At 37.8% G+C, this 18,347-nt stretch overlaps 1 protein-coding gene across 12 annotated transcripts in view; it reads right to left on the bottom strand.

Annotated features, from left to right (window-relative positions):
• Positions 1-18,347, bottom strand: part of NELL2 (neural EGFL like 2) — a 457,071-nt gene that overhangs the window by 190,707 nt on the left and 248,017 nt on the right. For all 12 annotated transcript variants that reach the window (XM_081593579.1, XM_081593571.1, XM_081593572.1 and 9 more), the window contains 2 exons: positions 16,918-17,020; positions 6,702-6,830 (listed from right to left, as the gene is read on the bottom strand). In XM_081593579.1, coding sequence (XP_081449705.1) covers positions 6,702-6,830; positions 16,918-17,020 — 232 coding nt within the window. The remainder of the gene's footprint in view (positions 1-6,701; positions 6,831-16,917; positions 17,021-18,347) is intronic.

Genomic DNA, 18,347 nt, shown 5'->3' with positions numbered 1-18,347 from the left:
AAAAAGATGCAAAAGGCAATGTCAAAAAACATTAAACAGGGTGCAAAGAGTAAAAGTGAAGTGTTCTTAAAATGTGTTCATGCTTAAGAGATCAACTTAAAATTATATATATATATATACATACATACATATATACTGTTATATTTAAATCTCATTAAAACCATAAATCAAAAATCTATAATAGATAGACACATTCAAAAAGAAAGAATCCAAAGATAACACTAAAGATAGTCATCAAATCACAAGGAAAGAGGGCAAAAGTAGAACAAAAAAGAACAACAAAAATAGCTGGAAAACAATTAACAAAATGTCAATAAGTATATACTTATTAAAATAACATTAAATGCAAATGCCCTAAGTGCGTCAATCAAAAGTCATAGAGTGGCTGAATGCATAAAAAAGTAAGACTCATATATATGAATGCCAATAAGACTCACTTCAGATTTAAAGTCATGCACAGCAATAAGACTCACTTCAGATTTAAAGTCACGCACAGACTGAAAGTGAAGGGGTAGAAAAGTATTCCATGCAAACAGAAACACAAAGCTTAGGTAGCAGTACTTTGACAAGGCAAAATAAGACTTTAAAACAAGGACTATAACAATAAACAAGAAGGACATTACTTAATGTCCACACAGGAGGCCACTAAACAAGTTTCAGATTAAATTTAAGAAGACTAAAACCATATCAAGCAACTTTTCCAACCAAAGGGTCTGAGATTAGAAATCAACAAGAAAAAAACTGGAAAATACACAAGCTCATGAAGGCTAAAAAAAAAAAATTAAAACAAGGAAATTAAAAAAAATGCCTAGAGACAAATAAAAGTAGAAATATAACAGTTCAAAATCTATGGACCCAGCAAAAGCAGTTCTAAGAGGGAAGTTATAGCAACCCAAGCTTACCCTAGGAAATAAGAAAAATCTCAAATAAACAACCTAACCTTATACCTAAAAGAACCAGAGAAAGAACAAACAAAGCACAAAGCAAACACTAGATCAATGGAACAAAAGAGAAGCCCAGAAATAAAACCATACTTATATGGTCAATTTATCTATGAGTAAGGAGGCAAGAATATAGAAAAAGGAAAGATAGCCTCTTCAGTACATGTTGCTGGGAAAACTGGAGAGCTACATGCTGAAGAATCAACCAGACAATAGTAAATCCCCTACATACGAACCTTCAAGTTGCAAGCTTTCAAAGATGCAAATGTGCGCTCATATGTCCAATCATGTTTTTAGTTCTTGTGTTTGGTATACATTGTCACATGCATGCATTCTCTACAACTGGTTGTGCTTTTGTGTACTTTACTATACAGTACTGCATAGAATACAGTAGTACAATATTTTTATTTCAATCCCAGGATGTCCAGAGGCAAGCATAAAACAGCAGTGATGTAGCTGCTACTGCTAAGAAGCACCCAGTGATAACAATGGAAACAAAAGTGAAAATAATTGAGAGAGTGGCATGACAAGAGGAAGAAGAAGCAACTGAAGAATCAAAGAGAGACTCATAATGCAGGAAATGGCAAGATTTTCTTTATTTGAGGAGACACTTGTTAGTTTTTGAGGCACAGGGCCAGATGTAGAAAAGTACATGAAGGCTGGAGCAACCACTCATGATGCAATCCAATGGTACTTACGATCAGAAAAAAAGAGCTACTACCTAGACATCACTGGATCATTTATTCAAGAGGACAGATAGAACTGAATCCAGCAAGGAACCAGAACCTGTGCCAACAATGTCAGGCATGAGTGAAATTGCAGCTTGCCCTCTGTTTTGTATTGCTGATGATCCTTCAGCTCTATCATGTCTCACCTCCTCTCCCTCTTCCAGTCAGTAACTCTTCTTGCCTGTTCATTTGATGACAGCTGTTGTACCCCGCTGCTGTACTTTTCAAGGTACTGCACTGTAAGATTAAAAATGTTTTCTTTATTTTTTGTGTTTGTTTTTTATGTATTATTTGTGTGAGAAGTATAAACCTATTACAGTACAGTACTATACAGCTAACTGTGTTAGTTGTGTACCTAGGCTAACTATGCTAGAATTATGAACAAGTTCGACTTATAAACGTGCTCTTGAAATGAAACTTGTCCATATGTAGGGAACTTATTGTACTTTCTCACACCATATACCAAACAAACTCAAAATGGATTGAAGATTTAAATGAAATACCTGAAACCATAAAACTCCCAGAAGAAAACATAGACAGTACACTCTGTGACATTAGTCTTCAAAATTTTCTGGATCTATCTCCTTATGTAAGAGAAAGAAAAGCAAAAACAGAAATGGGAATGGGAAATGAAAAAAATAGAAATGGGAGTGCATCAAGCTAAAAAGATTTTGCAGAGCAAAGGAAACAATCAACAAAACAAAGAGCCTACTTAGTGGGAAAAGATGGTTGCAAATAACATATCTAATGAGGGGTAATATCCAAAACATATAAAAACTTGTAACAACATCAAAAAATTTAATAACCTTATTAAAATGGGCAAAAGATTAGAATAGATATTTTTCTAAAGAAGACATACAGATGACCAAGACACACATGAAAAGATGTTCAATGTCACTAGTCATCAGGGAAATGCAAGTCAGAGACACAATGAGATATCACGTTATCCCTGTTAAAATGGCTATCATCAAAAAGACAAAATATAGTGTTTGTGAGGGTGTGGATAAAAGGGAATAGTGTGTGCACCATTGGTGGAAATCAAAATTGGTACAGTTAATATGGATGACAGTATGGAGATTCCTCAAAAAATTAAAAACAGAACTACCATAAAATCCAGTGACTCCACTTTTGGGTATTTTTTCAAAGAACACAAAAACACTAATTATAAAAGATATATGTACTCCTATGTTCATTGTAGCATTATTCAAGATAGCTGAGATACAGAAGCATTCTATGTGCTCATCAATAGATGAAAGGATACAGAAAATGTGGTGTGTGTGTATATATATATACACACACACAATGGAGTATCACTCTGCCACAAAATAGAATGAGATTTTCCATTTCTGAGAACATGGATGGGCCAAAAGGGTATTATGCTAATCGAAATAAGTCAGACAAAGAAACAGAAATACTATATGATTTCACTTATATAGTAAATCTTAAAAAAGAAAACAAATGAACAAATAAAGCCAAACAGAAACACACTCACATATACAGAGAATGAGTAGGTGTCAGAAGGGAAGCAGGTTTGCGGATGAGTGAAATAGATGAGGGATATTTAGAGGTACAAACCTCTAGTTATAAAATAAATAAGCCTTGGGATATAATGTATAGCATAGGTAATATAGTCAATAATATTATAATAACTTTGTGTTGTGACAGATGGTAACTAGATTTATGATGGCGATCATTTTATAATGTATCAAAACATCAAATTACTATGTTGTACATCTGAAACTAACAGAGTATGTAAGTAAATTATGTTTCAATAAAAAAAATTCTCAGCAACAACAAAGTGCAAAGAAAATCAAATTTGATCAGAATACTAAGGAACCTGTTAACATGAATAACAAAATCTGTAATAGAAATATTCATGTATAAAAAATTCAAGATCCCTATAATAAACTAACAAGTTTTTCATCATTTTCTTAACTTATGAAGGTTACTTCCTTAAATGAAAAATTAATAACATGAGGAAGTTTACAAACCATCTTTCAGTATGATCCACTCAGAATGGAAAACAGCTGCTGTTTTGTGCTACAGATAAACATGTAGATAAAATCAGTGATCTAGTCTTTACAATTAAATTTTTAATAGCTTGTATTGATAAATAATTTAATAAAAACTTCTGGCTTCTTCCCTTGAGTTCTTTCCTGTCTCAGTAAATGGCAACATCATCCATTTGTTGCTCAAAATCCTTGACTCCCATTCACCACTCTTTAATTCTCCTCCATAGCAAACTATCTGCAAGTATTGTTGGCTCTACCTCCAAAATATACATGAATATACTCCTTCTTTTAATCTCTCTTGTGCTAAGTTGCTCAGTCATGTCTGACTCTTTGTGGTCTGACTCTCTGTAGCCCACCAGGCTCCTATGTCCATGAGGATTCTCGAGGCAAGAATATGGAGTGGGTTGCCATGACCTCCTCCAGATGATCTTCTCAATCAAGGGATTGAACCCAGGTCTCCCGCATTGCAGGCAGATTCTTTACTGATTGAGCCACCAGGGAAGCCTAAGAATTTTTTGGCTGCACCTCACAGGAGAAGGCAATGGCACCCTACTCCAGTACTCTTGCCTGGAAAATCCCACGGACGGAGGAGCCTGGTAGGCTGCAGACCATGCGGTCGCTAAGAATCGGAAACGACTGAGCGACTTCACTTTCCCTTTTCACTTTCATACATTGGAGAAGGAAATGGCAACCCACTCCAGTGTTCTTGCCTGGAGAATCCCAGGGACGGGGGAGCCTGGTGGGCTGCCGTCTATGGGGTCTCACAGAGTCGGACACAACTGAAGTGATTTAGCAGCACAGCATGTGAGATCTTAGTTCCCCAACTAGGGTTAAACCTGCTCCTCCTGCAGTAGAAGCATGGAATCTTAACCACTGTGCTTAATTTAGGCAACTAAGCTTAGACTTCTACAGTAGCCTTCCAACTGGTCTTCCTGTTAACACTTCTGTTTTTCTAACTACATCTAACCCCACAGTCCATCTAACACAATGCAGTCAGAGCTATCTTTTTTTGATACAAGTCTGTGCATATCACTTCTCTCCTAGGTGAATCTAAAATACTTACAAGCATCCCTACATTGCCTGGCCCCTACCTAATTCTTCAACTGCATTTTAATTGACTCATCTGTTTCATTACATATCCTGCTTTCTGTTTCTAGAACATCTAAGCTATTACCACTTACGGTCTGTCTACTTCCTTTTCCTTCTAGTTGGAATGCCCTGTTTCAGATCTTTCTGTGTTATTTCATTATCATCAAATCTCAAGTAAACTGGCAATCCCCTGCTGACCCCGGACCCAGAGGCTTTCCTTGACCATCTCATCTAAATTAATCCCCAATTTCTATCACATCATCCTGTTTAACTTTCTTCCTATTGCTTATTACTATCTTAAATTGCCTTCTCTACTTTGAAGTTACCTACTTATTCTCTTTCTTCTCCCTCAAATATAAGCTCCTAAGCACAGAGAACTTAGCAGTCTTATTCAACATTTACCTTATCAGTCTTATTCACCGTTTTCTAGGCACCCAGAGACTAGAAAACTGCTTGGTACACAGTAGGTGCTCACTAAATATTTATTAGAAGAGTAAATACACTTAATAAGAACAAAAAAGCAGCTCAAAACATAAATAATTATAAGATTAAGAAAAAAGAGGTACCATATGAGTTTACATCATGTGGTTTCATATTACACATATTAACAATATCAGTGGAATGCATTACATATCAGAGATCTCAAATATTAATAACCCATTAATAAGTATGTTTAAATTCATTTTTAATGTAAAAACTTCCAAAATTAGGAATTTTACATGAATCTGCATATGAATGGGGAAGGGAAACTACATGTCTTTGTGCTTTGGCAAAAATGGAATGGTCTCTTTAGGTCTGAATCAGAAGCATTTAAAGGAATATGCTAGGGGAAATGGTCAATTTAAAAAGTGAATACCAATTTTTAAGGCAGAGAAAATCTATTGAAAACTAAGAGCAACAACAGAAATTAAACTCATTGGAAAAGACCCTGACGCTGGGAAAGATTGATGGCAGGAGGAGAAGGCAATGACAAAGGATGAGATGGTTGGATTACATCACCAACTCAATGGACGGGAGTTTGAGCAAACTCCAGGAGACAGTTAAGGACAGGGAAGCCTAGCAAGCTGCAGCCACAAAAAATCGGACACAACTTACTGACTGAACAAGGGCCAATAAATCATCATATAACTAAAAATAATCTCTAGGGACTGATGGCACTGATTCTAGACATTTGGAAAGGGTAAGACCAGAAGCTTCCAAGTGCCCAAATACCACCACACCACTGCTCTTACCTGCAAGACCCACTAGCTAGTCACACAAGTAATGAGAATGATTCAAATATGTGCCTCGCGTAAGTGACATATTACTACACCTCTTCTAATTCTAGGGTCTTCACAAAGAGTCAAAGCTGCAGTATTTGTGGACGCCCAGGTCTTCTCACTGTATTTGGACTCTTTAATGAGGCAACAAACTACCTGAGATATTCGTTAAGGATTTAAAATAACTAGGAAACTGTTTACTCCATTGGAGCTATTTACTAAATACCACAGAGCATGAATACAACCACTGAGATTACGGACAGCAGCAAAACAAAAATGGTGTGGGCACTTCATCTTCCTGTTAATTGACTGTCTTTGTTATACAACATTGCCTGCAAAAATCTGACTACAATCCTAACCGCAAGCCACAGTAATCATGTCAATATGTGAACTATCTGAATATCTAATTATAAAAAAAGAAGGCAATTTCACAGTGGAAGTATTGTCCTAATTCAAGAAACCTAGCCATATTAACTTATTAGTCTGACATAGCAGAAAGATGAAAAACTTTAATTTGAAAGATAATTATTTTTAGCTGATTAATATGCTTCAAATTAAATTCACTGCTTTTAATGGGCCTATCAATTTGACAGCCTGGGAAATTAATAAATTTTGCATGTGGTAATTCTAGGAAATTTATACAGCCAAGCTACACTTCATTACAAGGATTACCTTCACAGTAGGCATTGTCTTCTCGAAGAGCCCTAAAACCGTCTCGACAGCTACAAACACCTCTGTCATTCAGATTTCTGCAGACAGAATTCTCCATGCAGTTATGTCTTTCAGAACAAAAGTCATAACCTACAGGAAAAAAGAAAGTATTATGGTAAATGAAATCATAACAAACAAAAACATTTTGTCTCTTAATATCTTTATTTTATTTAGAAGCTATATTTTCTTACATGATTATGTTTATATCTTCATCCAGTGTTTATAGAACCACTTGTTATATGTACTAAAAAGTTTTTTTAGTGTATTTAACTCAATTAAGAGTTAATTGGAGGAGGTCACCATTAATCCCACCATAGAGCTACCCTCCAGCTGTCCAACAGACTGTTGGAGGGTACAAACAGAAACTTGTGCACACCAGGACCCAGGAGAAAGGAGCAGTGACCCCACAAGAGACTGACCCAGACTTACCTGTGAGTGTCCAGGAGTCTCTGGTGGAGCCATGGGTCAGCAGGCAGGGTTGGAGGCACTGAGTGTGGCAGTGCCTGCATGGGACCTTTTGAAGGAGGTCGCCATTATCTTCATTACCTCCACCATAGTTTGGTCTCAGGTCAAACAACAGCAAGGGAACAAAGCCCCGCCCATCAACAGAAAATTGAATTAAAGCTTTACTTATCACGGCCCTGCCCATCAGAACCAAACCCAGTTTCCCCCTCAGTTAGTCTCTCCCATCAGGAAGCTTCGAAAACCCTCTTATCCTTATCCATCAGAAGGCATACAGAATGAAAAACACAATCAAAGAAACCTAATCATACTGATCACATGGACCACAGCCTTGTCTAACTCAATGAAACTATGAGCCATGCCCTGTAGGGCCACCCAAGACAGATGGGTCATGGTGGAGAGTTCTTACAAAACATGGTCCACTGGAGACGGGAATGGCAAACCACTTCAGTATTCTTGTCTTGAAAACCCCATGAGCAGCATGAAAAGGCAAAAAGACAGGACACTGAAAGATGAACTTCCCTGGGTGCCCAATATGCTACTGAAGGTCAGTGGAGGAATAACAACAGAAAGAATGAAGAGACAGAGCCAAAGCAAAACAACACCCAGTTGCGGATGTGACAGGTGATGGAAGTAAAGTCTGATGCTGTAAAGAGCAATACTGCACAGGAACCTGGAATGTTAGGTCCATGAATTAAGGCAAACTGGAAGTGGTCAAACACGAAATGGCAAGAGTAAACATCAACATTTAGGAATCAGTGAACTAAAATGGACTGGAATGAGTGAATTTAACTCAGATGACCATTATATCTACTACTGTGGGCAAAAATCCCTTAGAAGAAATGGAGTAGCCATCATGGTCAACAAGAGTCCAAAGTGCAGTACTTGGATGCAATCTCAAAAACGATAGAATGATCTCTGTTCGTTTCCAAGGCAAACCATTCAATATCACAGTAATCCAAGTCTATGCCCCAACCAGTAATGCCGAAGAAGCTGAAGTTGAACGATTCTCTGAAGACCTACAAGACCTTTTAGAACTAACACCCAAAAAAGATGTCCGCTTCATTATAGGGGACTGGAATGCAAAAGTAGGAAGTCAAGAGATACCTAGAGTAACAGGAAAATTTGGCCTTGGAGTACAAAGCGAAGCAGGTGAAAGGCTAACAGAGTTTGCCAAGAGAACGCACTGGTCATAGCAAACACCCTCTTCCAACAACACAAGAAAACACTCTACACGTGGACATCACCAGATGGTCAACACCAAAATCAGATTGATTATATTCTTTGTAGCCAAAGAGGGAGAAGCTCTATACAGTCAGCAAAAACAAGACCGGGAGCTGACTGTGGCTCAGATCATTTATTGCCAAATGCAGACTTAAATTGAAGAAAGTAGGGAAAACCACTAGTCCATTCAGGTATGACCTAGATCAAATCCCTTTTGAGTATAGAGTAGAAGTGACAAATAGATTTAAGCGACTAGATCTGATAGACAGAGTGCCTGATGAACTATGGACGGAGGTTCATGACATTGTACAGGAGGCAGTGATCAAGATCATACCCAAGAAAAAGAAATGCAAAAAGGCAAAATGGCTGTCTGAGGAGGCCTTACAAATAGCTGAGAAAAGAAAAGACGTGAAAGGCAAGGGAGAAAAGGAAAGATATACTCATTTGAATGCAGAGTTCCAAAGAATAGCAGGGAGAGATAAGAAAGCCTTCCTCAGTTTTCAGTGCAAAGAAGTAGAGGAAAGCAACAGAATGGGAAAGACTAGAGAGCTCTTCAAGAAAATTAAAAATACCAACGGAACATTTCATGCAAAGATGGGTTCAATAAAGGACAGAAATGGTATGGACCTAACAGAAGCAGAAGATATTAAGAAGAGGTGTCAAGAATATACAGAAGAACTATACAAAAAAGATCTTCACAACCCAGATAATCACGATGGTGTGATCACTCACCTAGAGCCAGACATCCTGGAATGTGAGGTCAAGTGGGCCATAGAAAGCATCACTACGAACAAAGCTAGTGGAAGTGATGAAATTCCAGTTGAGCTATTTCAAAACCTAAAAGATGATGCTGTGAAAGTGCTGCAGTCAATATGCCAGCAAATCTGGAAAACTCAGCAGCGGCCACAGGACTGGAAAAGGTCAGTTTTCGTTCCAATCCCAAAGAAAGGAAATGCCAAAGAATGTTCAAACTACTGCAAAATTGCCATCATCTCACACACTAGTAAAGGAATGCTCAAAATTCTCCAAGCCAGGCTTCAACAGAACATGAACCGTTAACTTCCAGATGTTCAAGCTGGATTTAGAAAAGGCAGAGGAATCAGAGATCAAATTGCCAAAATCCATTGGATCATCAGAAAAGCAAGAGAGTTCTAGAAAAATATTTATTTCTGCTTTATTGACTATGCCAAAGCCTTTGGCTGTGTGGATCACAATAAACTGTGGAAAATTCTGAAAGAGATGAGAATACCAGACCACCTGACCTGCCTCCTGAGAAATCTGTATGCAGGTCAGGAAGCAACAGCTAGAACTGGACATGGAACAACAGACTGGTTCCAAATCGGGAAAGGAGTACGTCAAGTTTGTATATTGTCACCCTGCTTATTTACCATGTATGCAGAGTATATCATGAGAAATGCCAGGGTGGATAAAGCACAAGCTGGAATCAAGATTGCCTGGAGAAATATCAATGACCTCACATACACAGATGACACCACCCTTATGGCGGAAAGTGAAGAAGAACTAAAAAGCTTCTTGATGAAAGTGAAAGAGGAGAGTGAAAAAGTTGGCTTAAAGCTCAACATTCAGAAAACTATGATCATGGTATACGGTCCCATCACTTCATGGCAAATAGATGGGGAAACAGTGACAGACTTTATTTTGGGGTGCTCCAAAATCACTGCAGATGGTGACTGCAGCCATGAAATTAAAAGATGCTTGCTCCCTGGAAGGAAAGTTATGACCAACCAAACAGCATATTAAAAAGCAGAGACATTACTTTGTCAACAAAGGTCCGTCTAGTCAAGGCTATGGTTTTTCCAGTAATCATGTATGGATGGGAGGTTTGGAGTATAAAGAAAGTTGAGCCCTGAAGAACTGATGCTTTTGAACTGTGGTGTTGGAGAAGACTCTTGAGAGTCCCTTGGACAGCATGGATATCAAGCCAGTCCATCCTAAAGGAAATCAGTCCTGAATATTCATTGGATGGACTGACGCTGAAGCTGAAACTCCAATACTTTGGCCACCTAATGCAAAGAAGTGGCTCCTTAGAAAAGACCCTGATGCTGGGAAAGATTGAAGGCGGGAGGAAAAGGGGATGACAGAGGATGAGATGGAAGGGACAGGGAGGCGTGGCATGCTGCGGTCCGTGGGTTGCAAAGAGTTGGACACTACTGAGCGACTGAAATGAACTGAACTAACTGAAGATAACATAGTGAGGAAGGAAAGTAATCTGAGAATTAGTGATTGAACATTATCAATAACCATGAGTAACCCAGACCAAACCAGACCAGATGTCCACGTTGTGTATTTAAGAAATGAAGCAGATGACCTGGCATCTTAATGAGAAAAATACACAAAAACTCTAAATGTGTTAAAAAATAACCAACACACCACTTTAATTTAATTTTCTCTGGAAATCTGCAAGACAAGTATGTCTACTCAAAAAAAAAAAAAAAAGCTTATGAATTACAAAGATTCCAGAGTCTTTATGAGAGGAAATATAAATGGAACACTTCATATACAGTGACACCAATCATGTGTAATTTCTTGAATTTCTTTTTCCTGTGTGAATCCCTTGTTCAAAGATAATCTAAGATGCTGAAATGAAAAGCTTGAATGCTGGAATCTATATTTAATGGAAATTATATGATTATGCATCATTCAAACAATTTTAAAATTGCTTGATGCATACATTTTCTAGCTAGTTTTATGCTGCCTAATGAATTATTATTTCACCATGTATAAAAGAAAAGAAGTTTAGAAAAATATATTTCATGTGGCTCAGAATAAACTCATCTACTTACATGCAATAAAAGAACTTTACTTGAGCAAATCATGAAGATGTAAGTTGTACACCGGCTCATCTTATTTATCAAATTACCATAGAACATGTGATTCAGTGAAAGACTGAACCATAGCCAGCAGGTATACGCTGGCACAGCACAATGACTAATGCCCATTCCAATTGGTTTGTGCCCATAAAGACTATGCTGAATATCATCACAGAATTAAAACATATCTCCCATGAGATGTGGTAAAATGCATAATAAAATTTTTTTGTACAATTTAATAAGCGTTAGGAAGGGTGAGGCTTCAATGACTTCTATAGGATTTAATAAAATAGAACTGTGAATGAAAATTGGAAAACTACATAGTAAATAACAGCACTAAAATCACTTGACAACTTTTCTTCACAAAATTCTTCACAATCTAAATTCTTATGATTTGGGCTGAAAATTTTGAAGTAAAAGGTTCATTCTTATGAAGAGGAAAGTTAAAAATATTTCCTCCTAGGGTCTTTTTCTTTTCTTCTTCTTTAAGTAGCTAAATTGAGACCATTTTTCTTAAAATGTATTCCAGTGTCTTTCTACAATGCCTGAGGGGATAATTTCAGCTAAAAAGTCATCCTTGTTCTCTTTCCCAAGAACTCACCACATCATCAACCTAAAATGAAGAGGTTCCAAAAAATCACTTTATGTTTATTTTAAATTAAAACAAAGTACTAAAAATGTTGGCCCAGTCTTTAAGAGGAGCTCAGCTGGTAAAGAACCTGCCTGCAATGTGGGAGACCCCAGTTCAATTCCCGGGTCGGCAAGATCCGCTGGAGAAGGGATAGGCTACCCACTCCAGTATTCTTCGGCTTCCCTTGTGGCTCAGCTGGTAAAGAATCCACCTGTAATGTGGGAGACCTGGGTTCAATTGCTGGGTTGGGAAGATTCCCCTGGAGAAGGGAAAGGCTACCCACTCCAGTATTCTGACTGAAGAATTCCATGGACTAAATAATCCATGGGGTAGCAAAGGATCGGACATGACTGAACAACTTTCACAGTCCTTAAGAAACACAGATAATTAAGAGACCATGCTCTAACACAGTGCTAAATCTGTAGAATTTTACCTTTAATGTTTAAACAACTCTTAGAGAGCAGTAACTAAATACAGGAACTGTTCCTGATGCACTTTTATTTTTCTTTTGTAAGTTTATAGTTTTCAAAACTATTTTTCAACATATTTTGATGTATTTTCTCTTCTCCCACTTTTCAGATTCTGTCCAAGACATGCCATCACTGTCTATGCCATATGCCTCCTCTATTACAATCCATTTCTGATTTGGCCTAACTGATGTTAAGACTCCCTCATCTCAGCATCAAATACCACGCACACACTCACCATGCAGTGCTTAATTGCTGCAAGAATTTCCAAATATAAGACAACAGTGTGATTCTACTTTTCACTATTTTAGGTTCATTTAGGGAGTATACTGCTTTTTGTCAAATGAGTTTTTACAAATTAACCCAGAGACTTGAAAATTGAAAATTTTGTCAAATTTTAACTTACTCTAAACAGTGTTAGCTATTTTGATTTAGTCTCTCAACAGACAAAAGTTGATTGAATCTATTGGTTGTTTTACTGCTTAGATTCAAAAACCCCAAGGTTAAAAGGCTAACTGCTAACTACTGATGGGTAGAAAATTCAGACTCAGTTAAAGGGATTTGTTTCCAATCTATAGGGAAGAACTTAAAAAAAAAATCAGACTATGGGTTGGCAATAAACCATAGCTCTACTACCATTATAGCTGCATTCCTACTCATCTGTGCTTGGATTTTAGAGTTGAAAGACCTATATCTGATCTCTACCACTTGCTGGCTAGTAAAGAATTTGCCTGCAATGTGGGAGACCTGGGTTGGGAAGATCCCCTGGAGAAGGGACAGGTTACCCACTCCAGTATTCTTGGGCTTCCCTGATGGCTCAGCTGCTAAAGATTTCGCGGGAGACCTGGGTTCGATCCCTGGGTTGGGAAGATCCCCTTGAGAAGGGAAAGTCTATCCACTCCAGTACTCTGGCCTGGTGAATTCCGTGGATTGTGTAGTTCATGGGATCACAAAGAGTCAGACTCGACTGAGAAACTTTCACTTTCAAAGATAGCAATGGAATTATTTTAATGGGTACAAAAAAATACATAAATTCAACAAATAATCCAGTCATTTCATGGATACCACTGGAATGAAACTAACTTTTCACAAAATGTGTTAACTAACAGTAGATAATAAAAAATTAACTAAATGATGTTATTTGTGATAGATAACAAGAATCGCGAAGGTGTAATTGAATGATGTGGTAAATTATGAACTGTCCAGAAGTTGGGAGCAAACAGTTTACACTCAGCCTTATGCTCACAATGCCTCCGTTACTTCTAATTGTAAGTCATGACAAAGTCAATACTAAATTAAAGGGTGGTGAATAGGATTTAATGATCTACAGGCAGAGAAAGGGGTGGAAGAGAAAGGGAAGGGTTGAGATATGAAAACACATAGCTTCATGTTATTTCTGTACCTAAGTCAGAGTTCTCATTGTATGACAAAGTTTCTTTCCTATTGTAATTGGTCATATGACTCCTTGAGAGAGCTCTCAAATATGAAAAAAGTGAAAAGAACACTTTTGCTACACTGTTCCTGAGCTGCTACAGCAGAAGAGAAGAGGGTCCTGCCTGTATGTGACTTGGTACCTAGAGATTTGGAGCCTTATTTCAGTGTACAGCTTGGTTTCCAAACACTGGCTGAGCCTCCAGTGGAAAGGTCAACTCTTTAATCTCATGCTCTGCCCTCAGGGAATATTTAGTAAGCATTGTTGAACAACCTACTTTTTCAGATGTGAACATGTCATCTTTAGCACTAGGCAGACAGGCTTGGAAACTGGAGGCCAGCTTTACTACAAATGAATTTGTCACAACATATGTGTAGGAGTTGACTCAAAATTTCAGCCTTCAAAGATTAACTTGCTTTTTAGTTTAAAAGTCAGAGAATGGCAGAAGAACTCATTTGTTTACTCTATATATTTGAAGTCAGAAATGGAACCAATTTTTATTTTACATGGTGTTAGATGTTTCGAGAAAGGTCAACTTGTCTAATTTCAGCTAGAGTATTAACTAAGCCAGTGGTTCTCAATCCAGGCTATGTAAAATAATTTACTACTCAAGTTATTTTGAAAGCTGATACCAAGGTTCTATCACATATATCTCACCTGACTCTGAAACACTTGTTCAGGAATAAGGAAAAGGAATCTCTGCTTTTACCTTAGCAAGAGCAATTCCATATTGGAAGCCCCAGTTCCATTGTGAGAAAAACCCATGGACGGAGGAGCCTGGTAGGCTGCAGTCCATCGGGGCGTGAAGAGTCGGACACAACTGTGCAACTTCCACTTTTCATTTTCATGCATTGGAGGAGGAAATGGCAACCCACTCCAGTACTCTTGCCTGGAAAATCCCACGGACGGAGGAGCCTGGTATGCTGCGGTCCATGGGGTTTCGAAGTGTCAGACACGACTGAGCGAATTCACTTTCACTTTTCACTTTCATGCATTGGAGAAGGAACTGGCAACCCACTCCAATGTTCTTGCCTGGAAAATCCCAGGGACGGCAGAGTCTGGTGGGCTGCCATCTATGGGGTCACACAGAGTCAGACACGACTGAAGCGACTTAGCAGCAGCAGTAGTATATTAAATATGCAACAGCATTACATCTGTAAAAAACGTACATGATTTAATTTAAAAATTTGTTGTTCAGTCAGTCAGTCATGTCTGATTCTCTGTGATCCCCTGGACTATGGCCAGGCTTTGCTGTCCTTCACCATTTAAAAATACTTTCTTGCTAAGAAATGATAACCATCATCTGAGCCTTCAGCAAGTCATAGTAAGAACATTAAAGATCACTGATCACAGATCACCATAACAGATATAATAATAATGAAAAAATCTGAATTATTGCCATTGTGAGAATAACCAAAATGTGATACAGAATCATGAAGTGAACAAATGCTGCTGGAAAAATGCCACCAACAGTCTTGCCTGACACAGGGTTGCCATAAACCTTCAATTTGTAAATATCACAATATCTGCAAAGCACAATAAAGCGAAGTGCAACAAAAGGAGGTATGCCTGATAATAAAATGGTTGCTGCTTTAAGCCACTGAACTTTGGGGTAATTTGTTATGCAGCAAAAGCCACTCAAAGTGTGGTCCCACTGACCAGTAGTCACCTAGGAGCTTAATAGAAATGCAGATTCTTGAGCTCCACCCCAGACCTTCCAGATTAGGATCTGTACTTTAATAACATCCCTAGGTTATCTATATACATATTTAATCCTGAGAAGTTCTGGTATAGCCTAAGACACTCTAGTCAAGCTGCATACTGGGAGTCCAGTTCCCAAATCAAGTGATTGGAATGCGCATTCTGGATTTGTGTCAACTTCCACACATGCTCTGTGCAAGGCACTGGCTCATGGAAAGTTAGGTTGAAAACACTAGTGGCTCTTCTTTTTTGCCTATTTGATTACAATCCTTTGTACTCTTAGTTCCTGAGAGCCATCCCTAAAGCTCTTGAAAGGCAGACCAAGCCTGAAACCACTCTGAAACTCCCAAAGAGCTTTTCACAGAACTGAGATTTTTAAAACTCTTAAATGAATAGATGGAGCAATTAGCTAAAAAGAAAATGAAAAGAAGCCTGCATAATCCTCCAAAATATGGGAGAGAAGGATCTTATATTTTCCTTTTAATAAATGAGATTAAAAGGAAAAAATAGCATATGTTTCATAAAGTTTCTTTTTCTTACTTTTTTCTGTTTAAGTTTTATTTGGTATCAATAAGGCCTATTATTAAAACATGTGCTAGTAGCTCATGTAAGGCACTTTGTTAATGTAACACCAACTACATGAGTTATGAGTCCCAACTACATTCCAACTGTCATACAAGGATAAAGACCCAGCCCTGCCCTCAAGGTGCAAAGTTCAATGAAGGAGACAGATTTACAAATACATGATTTCAAGATAATGCAAAAAGGCACACATAATTTCATGATTGGTAGGGATCATAAAACATTCCATATAATCAACCCTTTAGTTTAATATTTGAATCTACAACAAAATACCAAATTTAAGAATCTTTGATGATGGGCAGCCCACTGCATTTCTGAATATCTCAAATTTTACTGTTTTCTTATATCGAACTAAAAATCTAAGTTCCTTCTTCTTATTGGTTGTAGGTCTATCATCACAAAGGCAACACAGAACAAGCAATGCATGTTTGATGGCCTCTCTCTTCTCAGTAATATAGAAAAGCCTATGGGTGAAGGAGAGTGGAACTGTGAAGAGAGGGATTTGAAGTAGCCAACATGGGAAGTATGCTAAGTCAATTATAAAACAGACTGAAGAGAAAAGAAAAGCAAATCTGCCCCCCCCCAAAAAAAACCAATAAAATAACTCAGCACTGTTGTATATTTTCAACAATGTCATGCTGACTCAGAACCAATACACACAGAGAAGTTTAGAAACCTAGACCTTGAGCCAGGTATAAGACACTCAGCAGAAAGGCATGGAAGCATCTCAATTTTAATTCCATATTTTTGGAAATAACTTCCCTGTAAGAAGTTCTATTTCCTGTCAGTTGAACTAGCCTCCTAGAATGGCTCATGCACGTAAATCTTATTTTCCAAAAAATCTTACCTTTACAGACTTTGCAACAGCTATGAGACAAGGTAATCTGATGCGACTCTGGACAGTCCAGAGCGGGACAGCCTGAACTCTCAACCAGCTTCATGCTCTGGTCCTGTTAGACAACAGAAAATAAATGCTTCAAACTTCTCAATTAGGACTAACTTCTAATTCTGGAAACTCCTAAGTTTCCAGATTCAGCGTTAAAGACATCTCTTCAAACATAAGAATAAAATTTTCATCCTGAGAACCTCTGCATAGGTCACAGACTCACTTGCAAAATGATATCAAATGACAATTGGAAAGACTTTCAAAGGGACTAACAGCTTTGGGAATGGAATCATGCCTTCAATTTCCAAACATTAGAGTTATCCTGAGAGATTCTGTCAGTTTAAAATATATTTGCACATCCAGATGACAATTGTGGCAAAGAGATAGCTTGAATTTGGTTAACAACTCAGCTTGAAAAAACAACAAGTAAAAACTGGACTTTTTAAACATTCTCACTTCAAAGTTTCCAAACTGTTAAAGAGATTATACCAAGTGAGTATGATAAGGAGTGTTGTGGATCTCCCACAAAACATTTCCAAAAAGGGAAATGTGGGCAGGATTTATGTCTCTCAAGCATGAATGTCTCATGTATTTTCTGGCATATAATTGGTACTCAAAAAATTTTCCTGAGTGAATGAATAAATTAATACAAATGATTATAGTTCTAGCCACTAAAGTAGATAAAACTTTAAGAGCAAACCAAAATACAGACCACTTTTCTGATAAATGGAGTAGCACTGCCCTTGAAGCAAACATTTTGCTTCTTAACTGTCAACTTCTAGTCTCTTAAGAACAAGAGTCGTTAACTGTTGTATTATGCTTACCAATGCATAAGAAATAAAATAATCATTGGAAATGGAAGGCTTCCATCTTAATACTGCTCAATAGCTTAGGTTTTTAGATGTTATTTCTGTAAGTACTGCTTCTACTGAAGAAATAGTTTTAATAACTTCAATATCCCCCTCTTCCTGGTTTATTGATGGAAAGGATCTTCTCCATGGTACGATGATCTCTTATGAAGAAAGTGGCAGGAGACACATATACAGTGGGAGACAAACCCTATCCTTCCTTTGTTGTGACAGTAATATGCATTCTGATCATCTTATTTTCAGGACCACAGTGTGTTTCTGTGTTACTATTAAGCTCACAAACTGCCCAGGACACATTTTCAAGGTCACAAAACTGACAATGAAAGAACAAAGGACTAGAATTGGCGGCCCAGAAAATGGAAGCCCGAGAGAGCTGTCAATTATGTAAAATACCGAAGTTCAGGGGCCTGAAGGGAGAAGAAACAGTGGAAGTTCTTAATGTCAAGAATTTAGTGAAGAATAATAAAAATTTATGAAGATCAGAGGCCGTGCTGTAGAATCCACGGCCACTAGCAACATGTT

The sequence above is a fragment of the Giraffa tippelskirchi genome, chromosome 4 (assembly GCF_054371585.1).
Source record: "Giraffa tippelskirchi isolate mGirTip1 chromosome 4, T2T-mGirTip1v1.2.pri, whole genome shotgun sequence".
Taxonomy (NCBI): Eukaryota; Metazoa; Chordata; class Mammalia; order Artiodactyla; family Giraffidae; genus Giraffa; species Giraffa tippelskirchi.
This window is presented reverse-complemented; position numbering and strand designations above follow the sequence as displayed.